The sequence below is a fragment of the Pollachius pollachius genome, assembly GCF_949987615.1.
Source record: "Pollachius pollachius genome assembly, chromosome: 11".
In the NCBI taxonomy this organism is placed as follows: Eukaryota; Metazoa; Chordata; class Actinopteri; order Gadiformes; family Gadidae; genus Pollachius; species Pollachius pollachius.
Window position 1 is genome coordinate 21,725,872 of NC_136944.1, and position 21,121 is coordinate 21,746,992.

General features: G+C 50.1%; 2 protein-coding genes across 2 annotated transcripts; one reads left to right on the forward strand and one right to left on the reverse strand.

Annotated features, from left to right (window-relative positions):
- Window positions 1-1,443: 1,443 nt before the first annotated feature.
- Window positions 1,444-20,280, reverse strand: rundc3aa (RUN domain containing 3Aa; the record flags this gene model as incomplete). Its single annotated transcript, XM_079747003.1, has 11 exons — window positions 1,444-1,586; window positions 2,351-2,433; window positions 2,931-3,044; window positions 3,450-3,607; window positions 4,267-4,432; window positions 5,016-5,096; window positions 8,011-8,100; window positions 9,886-9,971; window positions 10,346-10,479; window positions 11,621-11,736; window positions 20,201-20,280. 11 exons carry the CDS (start codon window positions 20,278-20,280, stop codon window positions 1,444-1,446), a joined length of 1,251 nt encoding a protein of 416 aa, XP_079603129.1.
- On the forward strand, window positions 12,409-12,657 carry zwi (zwilling; the record flags this gene model as incomplete). The annotated part of the gene is made up of 1 exon (XM_079747045.1): window positions 12,409-12,657. The coding sequence occupies one exon, from the start codon at window positions 12,409-12,411 to the stop codon at window positions 12,655-12,657; it is 249 nt and encodes an 82-aa protein (XP_079603171.1).
- Window positions 20,281-21,121: the final 841 nt, after the last annotated feature.

Consider the following 21,121-nt stretch of genomic DNA (forward strand, 5'->3'; position numbering starts at 1 on the left):
ACATATCGAATGAACACTACAAGTGGATTATACGGAAATTCAATCAATCGATAAAAAAAATAAAGATAATCAGCTGGATTTACAAGAATAAATTCAACGTCTGCATTTACGCATACCACGGCAGTCATGGCTGATTACTCTAGCGGGACGATGGATCAGAGTATGGAGAGGGTATATAAGTAAGATGTAGGCAATTCCTAATTCAGAGGCTGATATCACTCATTCCTGTCACTGAACACTCTGTGTTTTCTACTAGACGTTTCCCACAGCTTTGAGCGACTACAGAGGCAGACAGAGAGCCTCTTTATCAAACAGACACGAAAATATCATCATCAGATATCCTTTGTTTTTTCCGATCCATTTTTAAAGTCCCAGCAGTGACTGCAGGTTGGTTCACATTAAGACATGGGATGTGCAGAGACAGGATGGCAACAGGGCGACAACAGCAAACAGACAATGTCATGGACAGAACAACAGCATTCACTTATGGACAGCGACAGGCGCAGAGTTCCGATTGGATAAAATGGCTGTGGTGGAAAGCTACAGCTTCACAAAATAAAAGTCCTGATATTTATTGGTTTTAATTCCTTGGGCAGCGGATTTCAAATGGTTTCGCAGGGGGAGAGAGAGGGAGGCCTTTCATTCTCTGAATATGTAGTTTCCACCCTTGGCTAAGATCACTCCAAATCAAATAAAAAAATAACAAAAATAAACAACTCAGGTTGTTCTGGTCTGAGTTCTCCCCCTAGAAGTGTCCGGACTCATGCTTGTACCCCCTGGGGTTTAGACACAGAGGTGCACGGCCACGCGACCGAGGGAAGCAGTGTTGGTGTGCAGAAGACGACGGATGTGACACCAAGCAGAGGCGAGAAACCGAGAGAGAACAGAAAGAAAATCCAGGCGGAACAAAAAAGAAAAATACAACAACGTACAAACAAACCACAAAAATAAGATGTGTCCTTTCGGCGTCAGCATCATCATCATCATCATCATCATCATCATCGTCATCACAACGTCAAACTCAAGCATACGCAAAATCCGGAGATGGCGAACGAGTCCTTCCCAAATTTGCTCTCCCTACACAGTGTCGGCGTACAGGCTGAAGCGAGCGCCGACGAGGGGGGGGGAGGGAGACTGGGGGGGTGAGATGGTCAGAGCCGGGCGGGGGGGGTAAGAGGGTGGGGGGCGGCGGGCGGCGAGTGGGTTGGGAAGGGGTTGAAGAGGAGGAGGAGGAGGAGGAGGAGGAGGAGGAGGAGGAAGAGGAGGAGGGGTGGTCAATGCAGCATCCATAGAGGAAATGGGACGGGGGTGGGGGGGGTGGGTGGGGGAGTAGGTAACAGGACGGGGGTGGTGGAGGGGAGGGAGGGGCTGGGCAGTAGGGGGGGGGGGGGGGGGGGGGAGAAAAAAAACTGGGGCTCCCATTGGTCGGCCCTAGTGCCTCTCCTAGCTGGGGGAGAGCGCGGGGCTGGGGTCGGTGCTGATGTTCACCAAGCACTCACTGGACTTAAGGCTGGCCAGGGACTTGGAGCTGGGAAGGGAGGCCAGCGATCCGCACAGCCCCAGCATGGAAGGGGTGCAGTCCTTCCCTGGGGGGGGGGGAAGAGTCGAGAAACGCGATGGTTAGTCAACACAAAGCAGAAGTGTCTTCTGGCCCTGCATCACTTAACCCACCCCCGCTCAGAAAAAAAGAAAAGGGAAAAAAGGACACCGCCACCACCGCCGCCGCCAGCAGCACCAGCAGCTCCAGCCGACCTCAAGCGGGCCTTTGTTAGGGGCCGTGTGTGTGGAGGGCTCCGGGCCGACGGCTGAGGGCCCGGTGTTGTTCTGGAGTTTGTGGAAGTAGCACAGAGGGCGGCTGTGTGTGCTCATTGTGGTCGACGCCCGGTCGGGTACCGGAGGGGCCCCTAGCCTGGTTGGTGTGTGGGGTACCAGGGGGCCCCTAGCCTGGTTGGTGTGTGGGGTACCAGGGGGCCCCTAGCCTGGGTCGGTGGACGGGTACCGGCGGTGCCCCTAGCCTGGTTGGTAGTGTGAGGCGGTCGGGGCCCTAGCCTGGGTGTGTGAGGCGGGCGGGGCCCTAGCCCAGGTGTGTGAGGCGGTCGGGGCCATAGCCCAGGTGTGTGAGGCGGGCGGGGCCCTAGCCCGGATGTGTGAGGCGGGCGGGGCCCTAGCCCAGGTGTGTGAGGCGGGCGGGGCCCTAGCCCGGGTGTGGGGTGTGTAGGGACCGGCGGGCGGGGCCCTAGCCCAGGTGTGTGAGGCGGGCGGGGCCCTAGCCCGGGTGTGTTGGTGTGGGGTGTAGCATGCGGTATGGAGGGGGGAGCGGCCCCTCCAGAGGAAAGCAGGCAGCCCTCACCGTTCTGCTTGCCGTCCGTCCGCTGGGAGTTGGAGTTGAGGCTGACGTCCACCGAGAGCTGCTCCAGGCTGGGGAAGCTCCTCCTGGGAGGGGGGGGGGGGAGGACCCCGAAACACAGAGAGACAGTCAGTCAGGGCGTCAGCCGTCAAGCCACAGAACTGAGTGTGGATCAGAGTAGATCACGTTTTATCAGAACTATTCTGTGGCGCAGAATAACTCAAAAGACAAAGACTGAGACAAATAGTGAGCAAGTTTGATATGGAATTTTGAAATTTTGAAAAGTTTTAAATAAAATAAGGCATTGACTAAAGGCGCCGTAGCATAGCGGATGATTCTGTTTAACACAAGAAGTGAAGCAAACTATTCCAGAATAACCGTAAGATATCACAGGGAGAAGTCTCCACCACATACCTCCCGAATACCGTGTCCGGAAAATCGAACACGAAAATGTTTTTGTTGAACATTTTGGTATTATGTTTGGTATCTTTCTTATTTCGATAATGTTGTTCGGCCGTTCTGCATAATTCTTTGTGAAAACTCAATAAAAGTGCATGTTTAAAAAAATAAGTAAAGGACTGACCTGCGGAAGAGCTTGATGTCTCCCTGGCTGTTGTTGATGGTGGTCCATTGGTTGACCTGGGAGATGGAGATCTCCTTGGACAGGTGATTGGATTCACAGGGGATGAGGCCAGAGCTGGTGGGAGAACACAGAATGTTACACTCTCACTACAAGTGCTCCACGTTTGGGCAGGCAAACAAGCGCTTTGGTGAGCTGTCTGGAGGTCTGGAGGACGATAAAAGAGATTCCACGCAGTCGAAATTGTGATTGAGTGGTGTGATTTTATCCGTGTTCGTGTTTGCGTGCGTGCGTGCGTGCATATGTCTGTGTTCATGTGTGTGTGTTCATCTGTGTGTGTATGTGCGTGCGTGTGTTCGTGTGTGCATGCGTAATTGTGTATGTGTGTGTGTGTGTGTGTGTTTGTACGTGTTCGTACGTGTGTGTGTGTGCGATGTGTGCTTACATGTGTGTACGTGCGTGTTTGCGTGTGTGTGTTCGTGTGTGTGCGTGCGTTTGGGGCGCGTTCGCCCGTCTTCTCACAGTTGTGCCTGCAGCTCCAGCACCACGTCCTCCAGCTCCTTCTTCTCCTGCTGGCTCTGCTCGCTCAGCTCCTCCAGTCGGGACCTCAGGTGCTTGTTCTCCGTCTCCACGTTCTTCAGCTGCGACTCCCGCAGCCGCACCAGCTCCTCCAGGTAGCCCTGCAGCAAGGCCCCAACACGGCGGAAGTACGGCTCAGAGAACGCTCTCAGCGGGCGGGCCGGGGGTCGGGGGAAGACGGGGCGAAGGCCGTGTTTCGGCCCCAATTCGAATCCCCACCCTCTTTCTCAGAAGGAGGGTGGTGGCTAGCGAAGTGTTTAGAAGGGTTTTCCCCATGGTTCTGGTGTAGCATTGTTGTTTATGTTCATATAATTACTCAAGAACATATTATGGAGCTAATGGGGCGGGCTTGTTGTTTACTTGTAGCCGGATGGTTGCCAGTTCAGTAACATTTGTGTTCATTGGGACGTCAAATGGACTGCATTTATGCAGCGCATTTCTAACCAGTGGCCACTCAAAGCGCTTTTAAAATATTGCCTAACATTCACGCAAACATTCACACACCGACGGCGGTGTCAGCCATGCGAGGCGACAGCCAGCTCGTCGGGAGCATTTAGGGGGAGGTGTCTTGCCCAGGGACACCTCGACACTCAGCTGGGAGGAGCCGGGGATCGAACCAGCAACCTTCCGGTTACCAGCCAACCCGCTCTACCTCCTGAGCCGCATGCCGCCCATGTTGAAGATCATAGAATAGAAACTTAAAACACAAACTATTTGTGTTCATTTGGGCGCCAAGGACCACCCCCACGTCTGCACTCACCTTCTGGGCGTAGACGATCTTGAACCTCTGCTCCATCTTGCGGCACTTATTGCTCCAGCTCTCCTCGTCAGTGACCAGGGGGATGTAGGGGTGTTCGGGGACGCTCTCCTCGCTGTTGCTGCTGTCCACGCTGGTGCGGTCGTCCTCGTCGCTCAGGTAGTCGTAGCTGCGGGCGTTAGCGAGGACAAAGTTAGCAACAGTGGCAAATAATCCTTGCTTTGTGTGAATGTGTTTTGTGTGTGTGTATGTTTGTGTGTGTGTCTGTGTGTGCTTGTCTGAGTCTGTGCAGGCACTCGAGGTCTCTCTCTCTCTCTCTCTCTCTCTCTCTCTCTCTCTCTCTCTCTCTCTCTCTCTCTCTCTCTCTCTCTCTCTCTCTCTCTCTCTCTCTCTCTCTCTCTCTCTCTCTCTCTCTCTCTCTCTCTCTCTCTCTCTCATCCATCACGGTGGACCCTCTCTCTGTCAGTGGTTCCCGGTCCAACGCCCATGTTGATGGGGTTAAAATGACGGATGCACACGCTTATGAAGTCGGGCTCATGTACATTTTCAGCCGTAGGAATGTGGTCACGCGCCAAACAAGGTTTGGAATCTCTACTCTACTTAGTAATAAGAGGAGTAGGAGTTCCCAAACCCTTTTCATTTTCTCAATTGTGTGTTCACCGTGTTTAAGCAAATTTAAGCAACGGTTATATGCTGCCCTAACTTAGCTGTATGTTTGTGTTGGTGTACACTGGTATGAGCAGCAGACTCACCTCTGAGTGAACTTTAGGTATGGTGTATAGTCAATCATGGCCAGAGATTTCCCATCCAGAACTTCACCTTTTAGACAAAAACTGAGCAGAAGAAACAAAGACAGAGTCCAATTAGGCTGTGATTAAGAAGACCTTTGATGCCACTCGCACAAGTGCATCGCGTACTCCAGTTTATTAACATATAAAAGCATGTCAGGGTTCAGATATGATCTAATAAACTTGACTACACCTACACATCAACGGCATGCCTATATCGCGGGAAGGTATAACAGCTCCCCCTACTGGGAGATGAACTCTCCCGTGAAATGCATTGTGTTTTTTCCCCATAGACAATTTAGTGGAAAATTACATAATAGGCTCAGCTGTACTGCAAAACGACAGTCAGCATTTCTATTTATAACTAAAAGGTCTATTGCTGGTTTCGAAACACTTTACCTTTTCCAAAAAACATAAATTAGTACTAGGTTTTTTCTTAGTCTATTACTTCATCGATCAGAAATGAGTCCCCAATGGTTTAATTTGAATAAAACTGTAGTATATTCTTCTAGAAGCGGCCAATAAGAAGTCAATGCGTTTCTCATTCAGCTTTGGAGCACTATCTTGTGCTTTCAAATGTGATTCCTCTTATCTAGACAGCGCTCTCAGACGTCGTTAGACTGGGCTTCCAGAAGATGATTTTAAAGTGTTTTCCCCTCCAGGGGCTGTTACACACGGTGTTGATTCGATTGGAAACCTTTACAGACGCTTAGTCTAACAACGTTGGTGTCAGCAGCACAGTTTAGCTTGTCTGGGCCTCTCCTCTTTCGTTTCAGCTTTCCAGCAGGAAAGGTTGATTACTGCGGTCTGAGTTTTCCCTCTTTTCGCTTCACAAACATGAAGTGAAAAGAGAGTGAAACGTCCCGGTCACCCCGGCTTGAGCTCGTCTGATTGGACGGTTTCCTAAAAGAAGTCTGCACTGAGCCGCTCTACAGTTCCTCTGATTGGACGAGCTCCTAAATGCACCCGTACTGAACCACTCCTCAGCTCGTCTGACTGGACAAGCTCCTAAATGAACCCGTACTGAACCACTCCTCAGCTCGTCTGAAACGGTCTCCTAAATGAACCACTCCTCAGCTGGTCTGATTGGACGGTCTCCTAAATGAACCACTCTCCAGCTCGTCTGATTGGACGGTCTCCTAAATGAACCACTCTTCAGCTCGTCTGATTGGACGGTCTCCTAAATGAACCACTCTCCAGCTCGTCTGATTGGATGGCCTCCTAAATGAACCACTCTCCAGCTCGTCTGATTGGCCGGCCTCCTAAATGAACCGGTTCTGAGCCGCTCTCCAGCTCGTCTGATTGGACGGCCTCCTAAATGAACCGCTCTCCAGCTCGTCTGATTGGACGGCCTCCTAAACGAACCGGTTCTAAGCCGCTCTCCAGCTCGTCTGATTGGACGGCCTCCTAAATGAACCGCTCTCCAGCTCGTCTGATTGGACGGCCTCCTAAATGAACCGGTTCTGAGCCGCTCTCCAGCTCGTCTGATTGAACGGCCTCCTAAATGAACCGCTCTCCAGCTCGTCTGATTGGACGGCCTCCTAAATGAACCGCTCTCCAGCTCGTCTGATTGGACGGTCTCCTGAGTGAACCGGTTCTGAGCCGCTCTCCAGCTCGTCTGATTGGACGGCCTCCTAAATGAACCGCTCTCCAGCTCGTCTGATTGGACAGCCTCCTAAACCAACCGGTTCTAAGCCGCTCTCCAGCTCGTCTGATTGGACGGCCTCCTAAATGAACCGCTCTCCAGCTCGTCTGATTGGACGGCCTCCTAAATGAACCGCTCTCCAGCTCGTCTGATTGGACGGCCTCCTAAATGAACCGGTTCTGAGCCGCTCTCCAGCTCGTCTGATTGGACGGCCTCCTAAATGAACCGCTCTCCAGCTCATCTGATTGGACGGCCTCCTAAATGAACCGCTCTCCAGCTCGTCTGATTGGACGTTCTCCTGAATGAACCGGTTCTGAGCCGCTCTCCAGCTCGTCTGATTGGACGGCCTCCTAAATGAACCGCTCTCCAGCTCGTCTGATTGGACGGTCTCCTGAATGAACCGGTTCTGAGCCGCTCTCCAGCTCGTCTGATTGGACGGTCTCCTGAGTGAACCGGTTCTGAGCCGCTCTCCAGCTCGTCTGATTGGACGGCCTCCTAAATGAACCGCTCTCCAGCTCGTCTGATTGGACGGTCTCCTAAATGAACCGCTCTCCAGCTCGTCTGATTGGACGGTCTCCTGAGTGAACCGGTTCTGAGCCGCTCTCCAGCTCGTCTGATTGGACGGTCTCCTGAGTGAACCGGTTCTGAGCCGCTCTCCAGCTCGTCTGATTGGACGGTCTCCTAAATGAACCGGTTCTGAGCCACTCTCCAGCTCGTCTGGTTGGACGGTCTCCTGAGTGAACCGGTTCTGAGCCGCTCTCCAGCTCGTCTGATTGGACGGTCTCCTAAATGAACCGGTTCTGAGCCGCTCTCCAGCTCGTCTGATTGGACGGTCTCCTGAGTGAACCGGTTCTGAGCCGCTCTCCAGCTCGTCTGATTGGACGGCCTCCTAAATGAACCGCTCTCCAGCTCGTCTGATTGGACGGTCTCCTAAATGAACCGCTCTCCAGCTCGTCTGATTGGACGGTCTCCTGAGTGAACCGGTTCTGAGCCGCTCTCCAGCTTGTCTGATTGGACGGTCTCCTGAGTGAACCGGTTCTGAGCCGCTCTCCAGCTCGTCTGATTGGACGGCCTCCTAAATGAACCGGTTCTGAGCCGCTCTCCAGCTGGTCTGATTGGACGGTCTCCTGAATGAACCGGTTCTGAGCCGCTCTCCAGCTCGTCTGATTGGACGGTCTCCTAAATGAACCGGTTCTGAGCCGCTCTCCAGCTCGTCTGATTGGACGGCCTCCTGAATGAACCGGTTCTGAGCCGCTCTCCAGCTCGTCTGATTGGACGGCCTCCTGAGTGAACCGGTTCTGAGCCGCTCCTCACCTGAAGTCGATGGCGCTGAGCCCGATGAGCATCCCGGTCAGGACAGTGGCCTCCTCCCTCAGCATGATGGCCCCGTCGTCGTAGAACCGCCTGCAACACGGGGAGCGGGTCAGCCACAGAGAACCCGGACAGAGAGAACATAGAACCACGATGGTAGAAGGTAGGACTCTAAGAGGTAGAACATAGTAAACTCATAGATAGAACATAGAACTATGATGATAGAATGTAGGACTCTAAGAGGTAGAACATAGTAAACTCATAGATAGAACATAGAACTATGATGATAGAACGTAGGACTCTAAGAGATAGAACATAATAAACTAATAGATAGAACATAGAACTATGATGATAGAAAGTAGGACTCTAAGAGGTAGAACATCGTAAACTAATAGATAGAACATAGAACTATGATGATAGAACGTAGGACTCTAAGAGATAGAACATAATAAACTAATAGATAGAACATAGAACTATGATAATAGAACATAGGACTCTAAGAGATAGAACATAGTAAACTAATAGATAGAACATAGAACTATGATGATAGAACGTAGGACTCTAAGAGATAGAACATAGTAAACTAATAGATAGAACATAGAACTATGATGACAGAACGTAGGACTCTAAGAGATAGAACATAGTAAACTCATAGATAGAACATAGAACTATGATGATAGAACGTAGGACTCTAAGAGATAGAACATAGTAAACTAATAGAACATAGAACTATGATGATAGAACGTAGGACTCTAAGAGATAGAACACAATAAACTAATAGAACTGTGATGATAGAACGTAGGGCTCTAAGAGATAGAACATTGTAAACTAATAGAACATAGAACCATGATGATAGAACGTAAAACTCTAAGAGATAGAACACAGCAAACTAATAGATAGAACTATGATGATAGAATGTAGGACTCTAAGAGATAGAACACAGTAAACGAATAGAACATAGAACTGTGATGATAGAACGTAGGACTCTAAGAGATAGAACATAGTAAACTAATAGAACATAGAACTATGATGATAGAACGTAGGACTCTAAGAGATAGAACATAGTAAACTAATAGATAGAACATAGAACTATGATGATAGAACGTAGGACTCTAAGAGATCCAACACAGTAAACTAATAGATAGAACATAGAACTATGATGATAGAATGTAGGACTCTAAGAGATAGAACATAGTAAACTAATAGAACATAGAACTATGATGATAGAACGTAGGACTCTAAGAGATAGAACACAGTACAATAGGAACAATAGGACTAAAATAGATAGACCATAGCACTAATAGATGGTTCCCACAGAGAACCACGTAGAACACTGATGAACTTGCTGATGGCAGGGTTTCACCTGATTTCATACAAAGGCGTTACTAGTTGACTTTCATAGTGTGTGGGGGCGAGGGGTATATAAGGCTGTCAATAGTTTATGCCGACAGTGGAGTGTATAATGTATATACAAGGCTGTTACTACTTATCTTTGATAGTGGGGTGTATAATGTATATACAAGGCTGTTACTACTTATCTTTGATAGTGGGGTGTATAATGTATATACAAGGCTGTTATTAGTTATCTTTGATAGTGGGGTGTATAATGTATGCATAAGGCTGTTACTAGTTATCTTTGATAGTGGGGTGTATAATGTATATACAAGGCTGTTATTAGTTATCTTTGATAGTGGGGTGTGTAATGTATGCATAAGGCTGTTATTAGTTATCTTTGATAGTGGGGTGTATAATGTTCTCTCTGACGGTGGGGGGGTCTACTGTATGTGCGGCTACAAGCCGTTTTCTACGGTCGCCGGGGATAGACAGTACATGGCCAGACAGTGCGGGTATGTCTAGCGCGATCACATGACGCGTCACCTGGTGGTCCGCGTGTCTCGGAGGGCGGTGGCGATGTACTCCGACAGACGCTTCTCCATCAGGGCCACGCGGATCCAGGCCCGGCCCTGCGGGCGCAGAGAGGTCAAAGGTCAAAGGTCAACGCCGCCACTCAGGGGATCACCCCATAAGACCAAGTCACACTTTTGAGTGGTTATAAAATATCCCGTTAAATAAAGCAACATCAAATAATAAGAAAGTAATTTCCTGAGAGCCGCAATACTCGACTCTAATATTTCAAATAAATATTTAAAATACACAACCCCCCCCCCCTTACCCATAATGCTTAGCAATCACTTGAATTCTATCCCTGGAACTCTATGTGCCTCCTTCACCGTGTAAAGATCTGGGCCAGATGGTACACCGGTACACACACACACACACACGCACACACACACACACACAAACACACACACACACACGCACACACACACACACTCGCCTTGGCCCGCGATGTGCTGATGTTCTCGATGTTCTCGATGCTGGCGATGCAGTTGTTCTGCACCTTGCTGCAGGCCAGCCGGACGTACTCCCAGAAGCTGCGCTGGCCGTCCGAGCTGAACCAACCGCCTGACCCTGCTCCGGAGAACACAGAGCCCACTCAGGACCAGTGCTGCTGGGGGCCCGGAACACAGGCCCCACTCAAAACCACCGTTGCTGGGGGCCAGGTGGGGCTAGGTGGGGCTAGGTGGGGCTAGGTGGGGCCAGGGCCAGCATGACCACCCTGGGACCCCAGAACCAGGAGCACTGCTGCTGGGGTCCACAGACCACCCTGGGACCACAGAACCAGGAGCACTGCTGCTGGGGTCCACAGACCACCCTGGGACCCCAGAACCAGGCCCCGGTCCTCAGCCCGAGTCATGTGATTCATCGTTGCGCTGATGTCTATAGCTGTTCTGTTTGTTTTGTGCTGAAGCTGGAGTAGGCGTTTTATTTTAGCAGCATTTCAGTCGCATTTGTTTTAATTATCTTTATACCCGACGGTAATCATCAAACCTAATGCGCTCTGCCTCCCCCAGCTTTAGCTAGGGAGGGGTGGTTTTGCATCAAGGATTGTAGAATGTGCGTCAGCAAATTGGAGGATAGTCAAATTACGTGACATATTATATAACCATTACATCATCTGTTCGCCTTTTGGCACAACACTCATCATTTTCTACATTTATCTATACATAAATATATCCGTCCTAACTACCATGGGTACATATTTGCTGTTGTACGATCATGATATGAATATATGTTGCAGCACCACATTCGTATCTGTACCATTTTTATGTGTATGTTGTACATTCGTATCTGTATGTTGAACGTTCGTATCTGTATGTTGTAGCACCACATTCGTATCTGTATGTTGTAGCACCACATTAGTATCTGTATGTTGTGCATTCGTATCTGTAGGTTGTAGTACCACATTCGTATCTGTATGCTGTGCGTTCTTATCTGTAGGTTGTAGTACCACATTCATGTCTGTATGTTGTGCGTTCTTATCTGTAGGTTGTAGCACCGCATTCGTATCTGTATGTTGTGCGTTCTTATCTGTAGGTTGTAGCACCACATTCGTATGTGTATGTTGTGCGTTCTTATCTGTATGTTGTAGTTCCACATTCGTGTCTGTATGTTGTGCGTTCTTATCTGTAGGTTGTAGCACCACATTCGTATCTGTATGTTGTGCGTTCGTATCTGTATGTTGTGCGTTCGTATCTGTAGGTTGTAGTACCTCTGAACCGGTGGCTGAGAATGTGCTCTAAGATGGCAGCGAAGTTGAGGAACTCCTCCGATGAGTCATCTATGGGCTCGGCTGTGTATTTCTCGAGGAGTGTCTTGACAGAGAACCTGAGAGCAAAAGACGACAGAAGTATATTAATACACACGCAAAAGGGTCAGGGTCGCAGTTTGTGTTTTAGCAAAGGCTCTTAAGTGCAAAAGAACAGATATACTACAGTATGCACTTTACAGTATGTACTACAGTACAGTACTACAGTACTACACAGCAGCAGCCGTGATATCGAAGATCTTTTCGATGGGGCCATCTAATCATACTGATGTCACCCCGATTGTCCTGGCTGTACATTGTGTCCCTACACAATGTACCCCTTGACTCCCTTTGGCAGCGTTGCCATGACAACAATACAATCGACCCCCTTGTGTCAAGCCGGGGCAGATGACACGGGCAGCGGCGGCGGCGGCGACGACGCTGTATCCCGGGTCAACCCCGGCGCCCCGCCGAAGCCCTCTTAGCCTCCTGCCTTCCTCAGAAGAGCCGCTCTAATCAAACAGTGATCCAATCACACACATCCACCCCTCCTCCCGCTCCAACGCCGCGGTTCCGATCTATTTAGGACCACCGCTGCCACACTTTGAGCTTTTTGACCTCGCATGCTCAGCCCACACCCGAGCCTCCGTCTGCGGGGAGAGCATGCAGAGCGCGTGCTAGCAGCCAGGAGCCAGGAGCCGGGCTCTGTGTGAGAGAGAGCGAGAGGGCTGACCGCCGAAGCCTCCGCCTCCATGGGCAACACCAGCATCACCGAGGGCAAGACGGCCCTCGCCGTGGGCAGCACCTCCATCGCCAGGGGGAAGACCACCGTGTCGGTGGGCAAGTCCTCCATCTTCAGGGGATTGACCACCACCTCCTTTGGGGACTCCACCATCTCGCGGGAGAAGACCACGGTGGCTCTGGGCCGAGCCAGCTTCACCAGGGGCACCACCACCACTTCCTTCCGCAAGGCGCTGATGTCCAAGCGTCGGACAACCTAGATGAGCAGCACTCCGGGAGCCAGGGCCAGGGCGCCGCGCGGGGCCGCCGCCGCCGCCGCCGCCACCGCCTCCGCGAAGCCCCAAAAAAAAGACTCAAAGGACGATGAATGGAAAACAGCATTCCTGTCGAGCAAGACCTCGTTCACCCGAGGCAAAGCCTCCCTCCTGAAAACTAAGTACGCCATCGCCTGGGGTAGATCCTCCGTGTCCTGGAGCCGCACCACCGTCACCCTGGGCAAGACCACCGTGGCGGTGGGGAAGACCTCCGTCACGAGGGGGGACACCACCAGCGCCCTCACCACCCTGACCTTCAGCCACGGGGCCAAGTCCGTGTCTGTGGTCAAGACTGTCCTCACCCGGGGCAAGGAGACGCACAGCAACGTCTACTGGGATTTTCACACGTGAACACATGTCTGAGGTTAATCAGTGTCCACAGGTCAGTACCGGCACTGAGCCGTAGGGCTACCTATTCCCAGCAGTGTGTGCTTTACGCCGGTAAAGATGTTGTGGGTTTTTGTGTGAATTTTTATTTGTATTTGTTGCCCTTTGTTCCTGACTGTGAGTGTGTTTCTCCATGTGGGACCGGGCGAGGTAGGAGTCTGCGCTTGTGTGTTGGGACTCCGTCCTGTGAGTCGTCTGATCGCAGAGATCATTATTCAGACGTTATAGGGGGGATGACATGCGTTGGCAGCCAATGGTGTGAGGGGGGGTGCTCATGTATGTGGAGACATGCGAGGGTGGCGCTGTAGCTCTGGTGACCACATTGTTCTCGATGTTGGTCATGTACAGTAAAATTAAACCAATCTCTGTATCTACATGCACAACTACTATACTCTGCCAGGGGATCAGGGTTGTGTTTGTGTCGCAAGCACAGGTGCATCCTCGTAACAATTCTGTTGACTAGAGAAAAACTACTACTTGAACCATGAACTACTGTAGAAGCCTGTGAAGAAAATAAGCAAATGTAAGATGTAACCGTTATAAAATGTAACCATGCCTAAACACTGCTTTGCTTGCCTTGATTATTTTCTATTGATTTACACCAATGCTTTTTTAACATCAAATTATATGAAATGACACAAAATGGGGAGTAAATAAAGTATCAGCAAGTTGCATTAAATTCAAGGACAAAATTCCCCAAAGGAATTCATCAGAGGTGTAAGCAGCCACGCCCGGAATCCAAACCGAGCGCTACATTCTCCATCCGGCTCAGGGAAACCTCAATAAGTTCACGGGTGCGCCCCCATTTTGATCCCTTTTGATTTAAAAGCATATCCTTCGAACCACACCACACTCAGGCAGAAGAGGCTGACTTTTATCAGGGGATGTGGGCCAAACAAAGGCACAGAAGAGGGTGATGTCACCACAGCTTGTCCCTCTCCGACACAATGTCCCGTTCAGCTGTTGTTGGTGTCGTCGTGGCCCCCCGGGGGGACAATCGCGCCACTGTCCCCCCGTCCCCGCGGCGAGGCGGCGGGCGCCTACGTCTGCCTCTGTCCATTCACGCGGACACATGGGTGGTATGTGGCCTTCCCCGGCCCACGTCGCGCTGTTCAACGAGAGCATTATGTGACCACGGGGGCTGCAACCATCCAGCCGTAGAATCCCGCGCCGCTGCCCGCAGCCAGCCACTCGCCATTCCAGAGACCGGGGGGGGGAAAGCAACAGAACTGCCAGCTCTGCATGAGTGTGCGATGCGCCGACGCGACCACTGAGCCCCAGACTCTGCCTCGACACCTGGGTCCAGACCGCCAAGACCAGCACCACCGCCACCACCTCCAGTACCAGCACCGTCATAACCGGCTCCCCAATGGGCAACACCAGCATCACAGAGGGCAAGACGGCCCTCTCGCTGGGCAGCACCACCATCAAGAGGGGGAAGACCAAGATCGCCATGGGGAGCTCCTTCATCGCACGGGGCCGGAAGACCACGTCCCTGGGGGCCTCGACCATCACCAGCGGGAAGACCAAGATCGCCCTGGGGGGCGCCTCGTTCAGCCGGGGCACCACCACCACGTCGTTCCGGAAAGCCTTCTTCCCGAAGCGAGCCTCCAAGACCCTCTAGAGCCGGGGGTCCCGAGGGACAGGGAGGGGAGGCCGGGAGCGGTTTTGACGACACATAGACGACGGGGACAAACAGGACGACGCCATCACGAGGGACATACAGACGCTACCGGGACCACTGCAGAGGGCTCACCACTGCAGACTTTTGAAATTGGATTACGTTGTCATTGGGAACCTTTGCTTTTTTAGATCATGCAGGAATTTCTCAAGGAGACAGGTCAGTGTCATGGGAGCGTGCCCTACCTCGTGCAGAATGTAGGGGGGGGGGGGGGGGGGGGTCGGGTGTGACGGTGCAAAGTGATGCTTCTGCTTAGAACCAGCTCATTGTGTCAGCAGTAGCAATAGTGCATGGGGTCCCATGACAAGGGATAACAGGACAACGCTGAGAAAACCAGCCTGTCACGGTTGCCATCATGTACAGCCGAGAACCCGCCATAACAAGATAATACTTTGAGTAGAAATAGGGGTATTTGTTTTTTGTCTTCATACTATGCACTCAAATATCAAATGGAACAAATTGGCTTCAAGGGGTTACTTCAGATTACGTTGGAGCTATAGTTGTCGGTTCAATTGCATTAGGGCGTGACAGGGGAGGTGACATGTGGCTCACACTATCGGGGATAAACGTTCTCTTGTTCTGATCTGTAAATCCGTTTCGATGCATGAACTCGATGCACCACACTACGACGTCTTCATAGCGGACCGACGTTGCTAAAGGTGTGCTGACAGGAGGAGCGGGCATCTGAGGAGGAACGGAATACCTCTGATGCTAATCAGTGTAGTGGCACGGCGGCACGCCCGTGGTACGCTTTGACACCGAAAAACAACGACGCGGAGGCTTCTCACAGGCCTCTTTTGTCCGACCCCCTCGCCCGATCTCCTTGGCTCGCGGCCAAGCCCACACTCTCTCCTCTTCAAATGCCTCTTGTTCCCATTGTTCCCCCGCTATACTCACAGGTCTGCGTGACCAGAGGCCTCCCTCTACGTCACGCGTTAGATATCCACGTTTTAACTAACGGAGCGCTAACAGCCAAAGCTTCAGACTAACACCAAATGTTTATTTCAGTTCAGCAGTTCCTCTAATAATCTTGCCATGACCATCTCTTCTCTCACCCGCTCCTTTCCCAGATTCCCAGCCTGCCAGCCTCCTCCTCCATCCCCTGCCATGTCTCTGTAGTGCTACCACAAGCAACTACGTCCGATAAAGGACTTCTCGCCAGCCAGCCACTGAATCAGGCGACACCACCCGATTGTGGTTCAGGTCCAGCATCATGGAACATCATGTCTTTGGACTGGGGGGATTTGTGCCTTGAAGGACCAGTACTACCACAAGATTCATCCATAAGAATGAATCTTATCTTATCTGGAATACCACCAGACTACGGCCAAACCAGTGCTGTGTTGCTTTGATGGAAATTGATTTGTTTTCTTGCCGATATCCAAAGAATGTGGAGAGGTTCAGAGCCCAGGGTGTGTCCCTCGCCCACTCTGCCTGTGAATTAAAGGGCGGGGAAAGTGTCTGTGTGGGTCAGCGTAAGTGTCAATGGGGTCATGTACAAAACATGGCTGGTAGAGGAGGTGTTTTTGTGGATTGGAAATACGTTGGAGCAACGAAGGGAAGAATGATCAATGGATAAAACAAAAAGCCTCATGCAACATCAGATAAGGTATAAGGTCCCGTGGATGGTTCCTGTGATTTAGGAATCAATGGCTTATGGAAGACAATCGATGTGCAAACAGTAACAGGTTGGCCTGATGAAATGTACATCCGCCTACGATGTTATCCCAAAGACCTGATCTCGTTTTTGTTCAAAGCAACGATGAGATATGAAGGCCAGGCAAAGGCAAATATTCAGCCTTCAGTCCAGAACCGAGACATACAGTGCTACAGCTCAAGTCAAACATTAAAAGGGGATGGCAAGTGAGAGAGGCAGATTCAGCCGAGTGAGGAGGGACTGTACTGCAGGAGAGAGGATAGAAATGCGGGTGAGTGGGAAGGGAGTAGCTCACTCAATCAGTCTAGGGGAAGCATCTCAAAGCCATGTGAACCTGTGGCCCCAGTTTCAGGTTTCACTTTTAGAACGTCCTGGTTGAAATTCCACCACCAGAGAGTCTGACCACTAGGAAAAACTCTATTGAGTCAGAGCGAGATCCCTGCCGCCCCTGCTAATGCTGTGTTTGTTCACAGGACGACGGTAGACGCTAGGCGGCCACTGAAGTCTCGCTCATCTTGTTTATTTCTTTCTTAGGTTCCCTGTGACAACACCACCGGCGTTCGCCCAGTCATGGACCTCAGCATGAATAGCAGGAAAAAAAAAGGTGTTACTAACCCGCACACACAACAAAACGACTCCCATCGCACACACAGATCACACAGTAAAGCGCCGCTTGCGGCCAGAAGTGAGGTTTAGCATTTCAGTGAAGATTTCCCCGGTCTAACTAAAGCTCCACATCAGATCTCCTCGATTCAACCCTGTCTCAGAAAAATGCTAATTGAACCGGCATGTGAACAACAGCAGTATGCAAAAGTACTCCCCGGCTCTGACATGGGAGACTGGGAGAGATTTTAAAAAGGTGTTGCCCGTAGCAACTGCATGAAGTGGTGGGAGATTATTTGTTATTCTTTTGGGTATGAGACATTTTACATGTGCTCACAAGCAGTATTGATTTTCTTCTTCTTCTTCTTCTTCTTCTTCTTCTGCTGTTTCTTCTGCGTTCTCTTTCATTCTAAGAACGGTAGAAGGGTGCATATTTCATTTAATTCTTCTTTAATTCTTGGCACGTTGTCCCAGTGCAACAACTTGTTTACAATGGTGTTGCAGATTCAGCATGTCCAAATGTCCAGTACTGTATGTGTTTCGCACTTCTATTGTTTTTTGTTTTACTCTTGATAAGAAAAACGTGTTTTAGGTTTTATGGGATTACTGATCAGGGATCTGTCATGGGAGCATAAAGTAGATCAACTATCCCAAATGAGTTAACGACATTGTCAGCAAACGCATTACACGTTTGCTGACAGTGTCGTTAACTAATTTGGGATAGTTGGGAGATCTGAAAAATGGGACTGCAATTGCAGTATATCTTAATTATAATCCCACAATATAAAAACATAAAAGCCATTTAAAAACCCTTGCGCTATGCCTCAAATCTCCTGAAATGATCAAATCCAATGAAGTGAAATACAGGAGAAAAGAATCCAGTATATCTACGTGTGTTGATGTTGTGTTAATGACTATAATAGTGGGGGAATCGATAGGTCTTATTCTATATTATGCGTACATGTATTAGAGAAACGCATTAGCCGTGCTAACCCAGGACTAACGCAGGCCTAGCCAAGCTCTAGTTAAACCCTTCTGAACGCAGTCCAGTCTCTAGACAGGCTGCTCTATGCAAACACTGTCCCCAGGCTCCGGACACCCTGCCCTGGCTCCACGTCCGCCCGGCACGGCCCCCTATGGATACTATTGTCCATCTCTCACCGAGAACTCAAAGAACACAGAAAATCGCACCCAAAAACGAAATTGACTACTCGAAGGGAACCCGAGCTACTGTCAGTGGAGTGTGCTCGAGGTGATGAAGGAGGGTTGAGGGAGGGAGGCTTGTTGTTGTACCACCTGCCCGGCGGCCATTTTGAGGGACAATGGCTTGGGGGGGGGGGTAAGAGATGAGAGATGCATGGGGGGGGGGGGGGGTTGGTCTGAAATTCTAATCAATGTCATGTCCTTCATTAAACCACGCAAAAAGTGGAAGGAATTTGTGTATTTAAGCCTTACTGATGTTGAAAAAAAAATGCTTAATATTTATTTCCGTCTCTCTTGTCGTATACGTCTTCCTGTCTGTCCACGTGTTTTACGTTTAAAATAATGCTCTAAGCCCGGTTAGTCCCTGAGAGCAAACTGAACCGAATCGTTGTGCGTTTCCTAATCTGTTGTTCGTGTCTTAAGTCTGTTATGAGCCCCTTCGTGTTGAAGCCTGCTCAGTGTGATTCTGTGTTTTTCTGTTCCACTATATGTGTAACTAAAGGCAAACCGTATCTTGGACAGAGAGATATCGTAATAAAACAAATATGTGCTTTATCCGATTGTGTGTTTATTGTTGCGAGCCTCAAAATCAAGCCTTTAGTTATTTGTTTGTTGGCCTTAAGGTGTTCATAACACAGTCAGCAGCACCAACAACGTCAACAACACAAACCCATCTCCTAAGAGGACCGGTGTGCGTCCAACATCATCTACAAAGTGCTGCCCATGACATCACTTCCATGGCAATAAACACAGTTCCCTTGACAACCGAGCAAGAACACTTGAGCTCTTCTTGGTGACAACAGTAGACAAATACATTAGCAGGGTTTACATTCCAGCATGGAAAAGCCCTCCTGGTTTATGATCCAGTGTGAACACAATAGACCACTGAAGCCGCGGGCCGCAGGGACGATAATTAGCCCCAAAGCCTGCACACTGGGAAAACAATGACAGCCTGTAGGCCAACCTACAGCCCAGCTCTGCTGCTGCCAACGCAGCCACAACCACAGCTCACACTCGTGGTCTTTGGATCTGAGTGTGAGGTTGGGCATCATACAGGATGACAGCCCGGCATTGTGCTAGCTACATTTCATACTTGTAAAACATGTAAGACATGCAGAACGTTTGTAGAACATGTGAATGGGGGGCTGTTGTCTGAAAGGGGGGGTCTATTATTGTCTTTGGGCGGCTATGTTATTCATATTCTACAATAGAAATATGTGATAGTTAAGCATCAGCTAAGATGGCTCTTGCAGATCAAGGCATGTATGGGCAGATGATATCTGCTTTCTGTTTGTATGGACCTTGTGAACTCTACAACCAGTATTGAGTGTGACCTATGAATAGGATTAACATAACAAACAAGATAAAATAGCGTCGGATTTCGACTCCCCCACTCCAAGCATCTCAAACTGCTGCTACCGGAGCCTCCATTCATTTCTTTCAATGTCCTTGTCCGGAAAAAGGCCAGTCAGCGGCAGCAGGCAGGTCTCAGGGAGGATAACTCAGCATCCTATTAACTCCCTCGGCCCGGATGTGCAGGTTATTATTAATGATGATCACGACTACGCTCATGAGCTAAATGTCGTGCCTTCAACATGCAAGGCCCAGATAAACACAACAGAATACGCCTCGTAGTCCGACCACGGATGTGATGACGGGGGGGGGAGGGGGGGGGGGGTACCTGAAGGTGAAAACGCACCTGCAGCCTCGGAGATAGCATAGCAATCAGTAGCCACCCGGATCACCACGGTTGACAATATCAAACTAACATCTGCGACGGTGACATCGCTTACATCCCAAACGGCCGTTCTAACATTATCTCCCTATGCATGTGAATATATCGAAGCATCACTTCCCTGACCCATCCCTGGGTGACCACCGAGCGGTACGGGGTGGGGGTAGGCAGGGCTGGCACTCAGACAAGCGAGGAGATGATGAGGCGAAACGGCCCAGTGTACCTGCAGACCGTGATCAGGTTCTTGCGCTCCACACAGACGCTTCGCGTAGACGCTTTTTTCGATGTCAGCCCCATAGCCATTTCTGTTTGGATGGAGACCGCCGCCTTTCATCAGAGGGTTCGGAGCCCGACGGAGTCCCAGTGCTGCCCAAGGGCTCCTCCCTCCTCCACGGCCCTGGATCGGAGGATAAATATCCGGTGCCCTCTGCGGGGAAGGGAAGAGATGCTGAGGAGAGGGCAGGAGGAGGAGGGCATCAGACCAACGACGTAAACATCGGGAGCGGGATCGAGTTTGACTCCCCGATCACGAATCGCTGAGCTGCATGCATTGGTTCTGTGCCCCTGGTGTGGCTCACGTTTTTTTTTTTTCTCCCCCAAAAAAATACGTCAGAACCCCGAAATGATTGTTTTTTATCAAAAACAGTCAGTCTCAGCCTACAAGAATGAATGAAAGTGTACCTGTTTTTAAAATGTATTGAAAAGTTATAATAGAGCCCACGAGTAAGTATGTTGCAATAAAGGGACTTAAGAAATATAATAAATGTGGTGTCATTTCAATGGTTCGCCATTAACAGCGCCTCAACGGGGAGCGCCTCGCCTCCAGGCCGCCAGGGGTCGTTAATGTGCGGTGGACCTTTTTACATGAACAACCAGTATTACATTATGTACATTATACGTGTTACATATTAACATGATTAACATAATAAACAGACAAAATACCTTTGTCTTTATCCCTGTCTTTGTCCCGCCTAGAATCTCGGACAACTGAATTAAAGGGACTTATATATCGAAGTATAACAAATGGGGTGTAATTCCCATCGTTTGCCAGCAGGTAGCTCATCGCCTCACCAAGGAGCAGCTCCAGGCCGCCAGGGATCGCTGCTGCACCGAGGAGCGGCTCGCCTCCAGGCCGCCAGGGGTC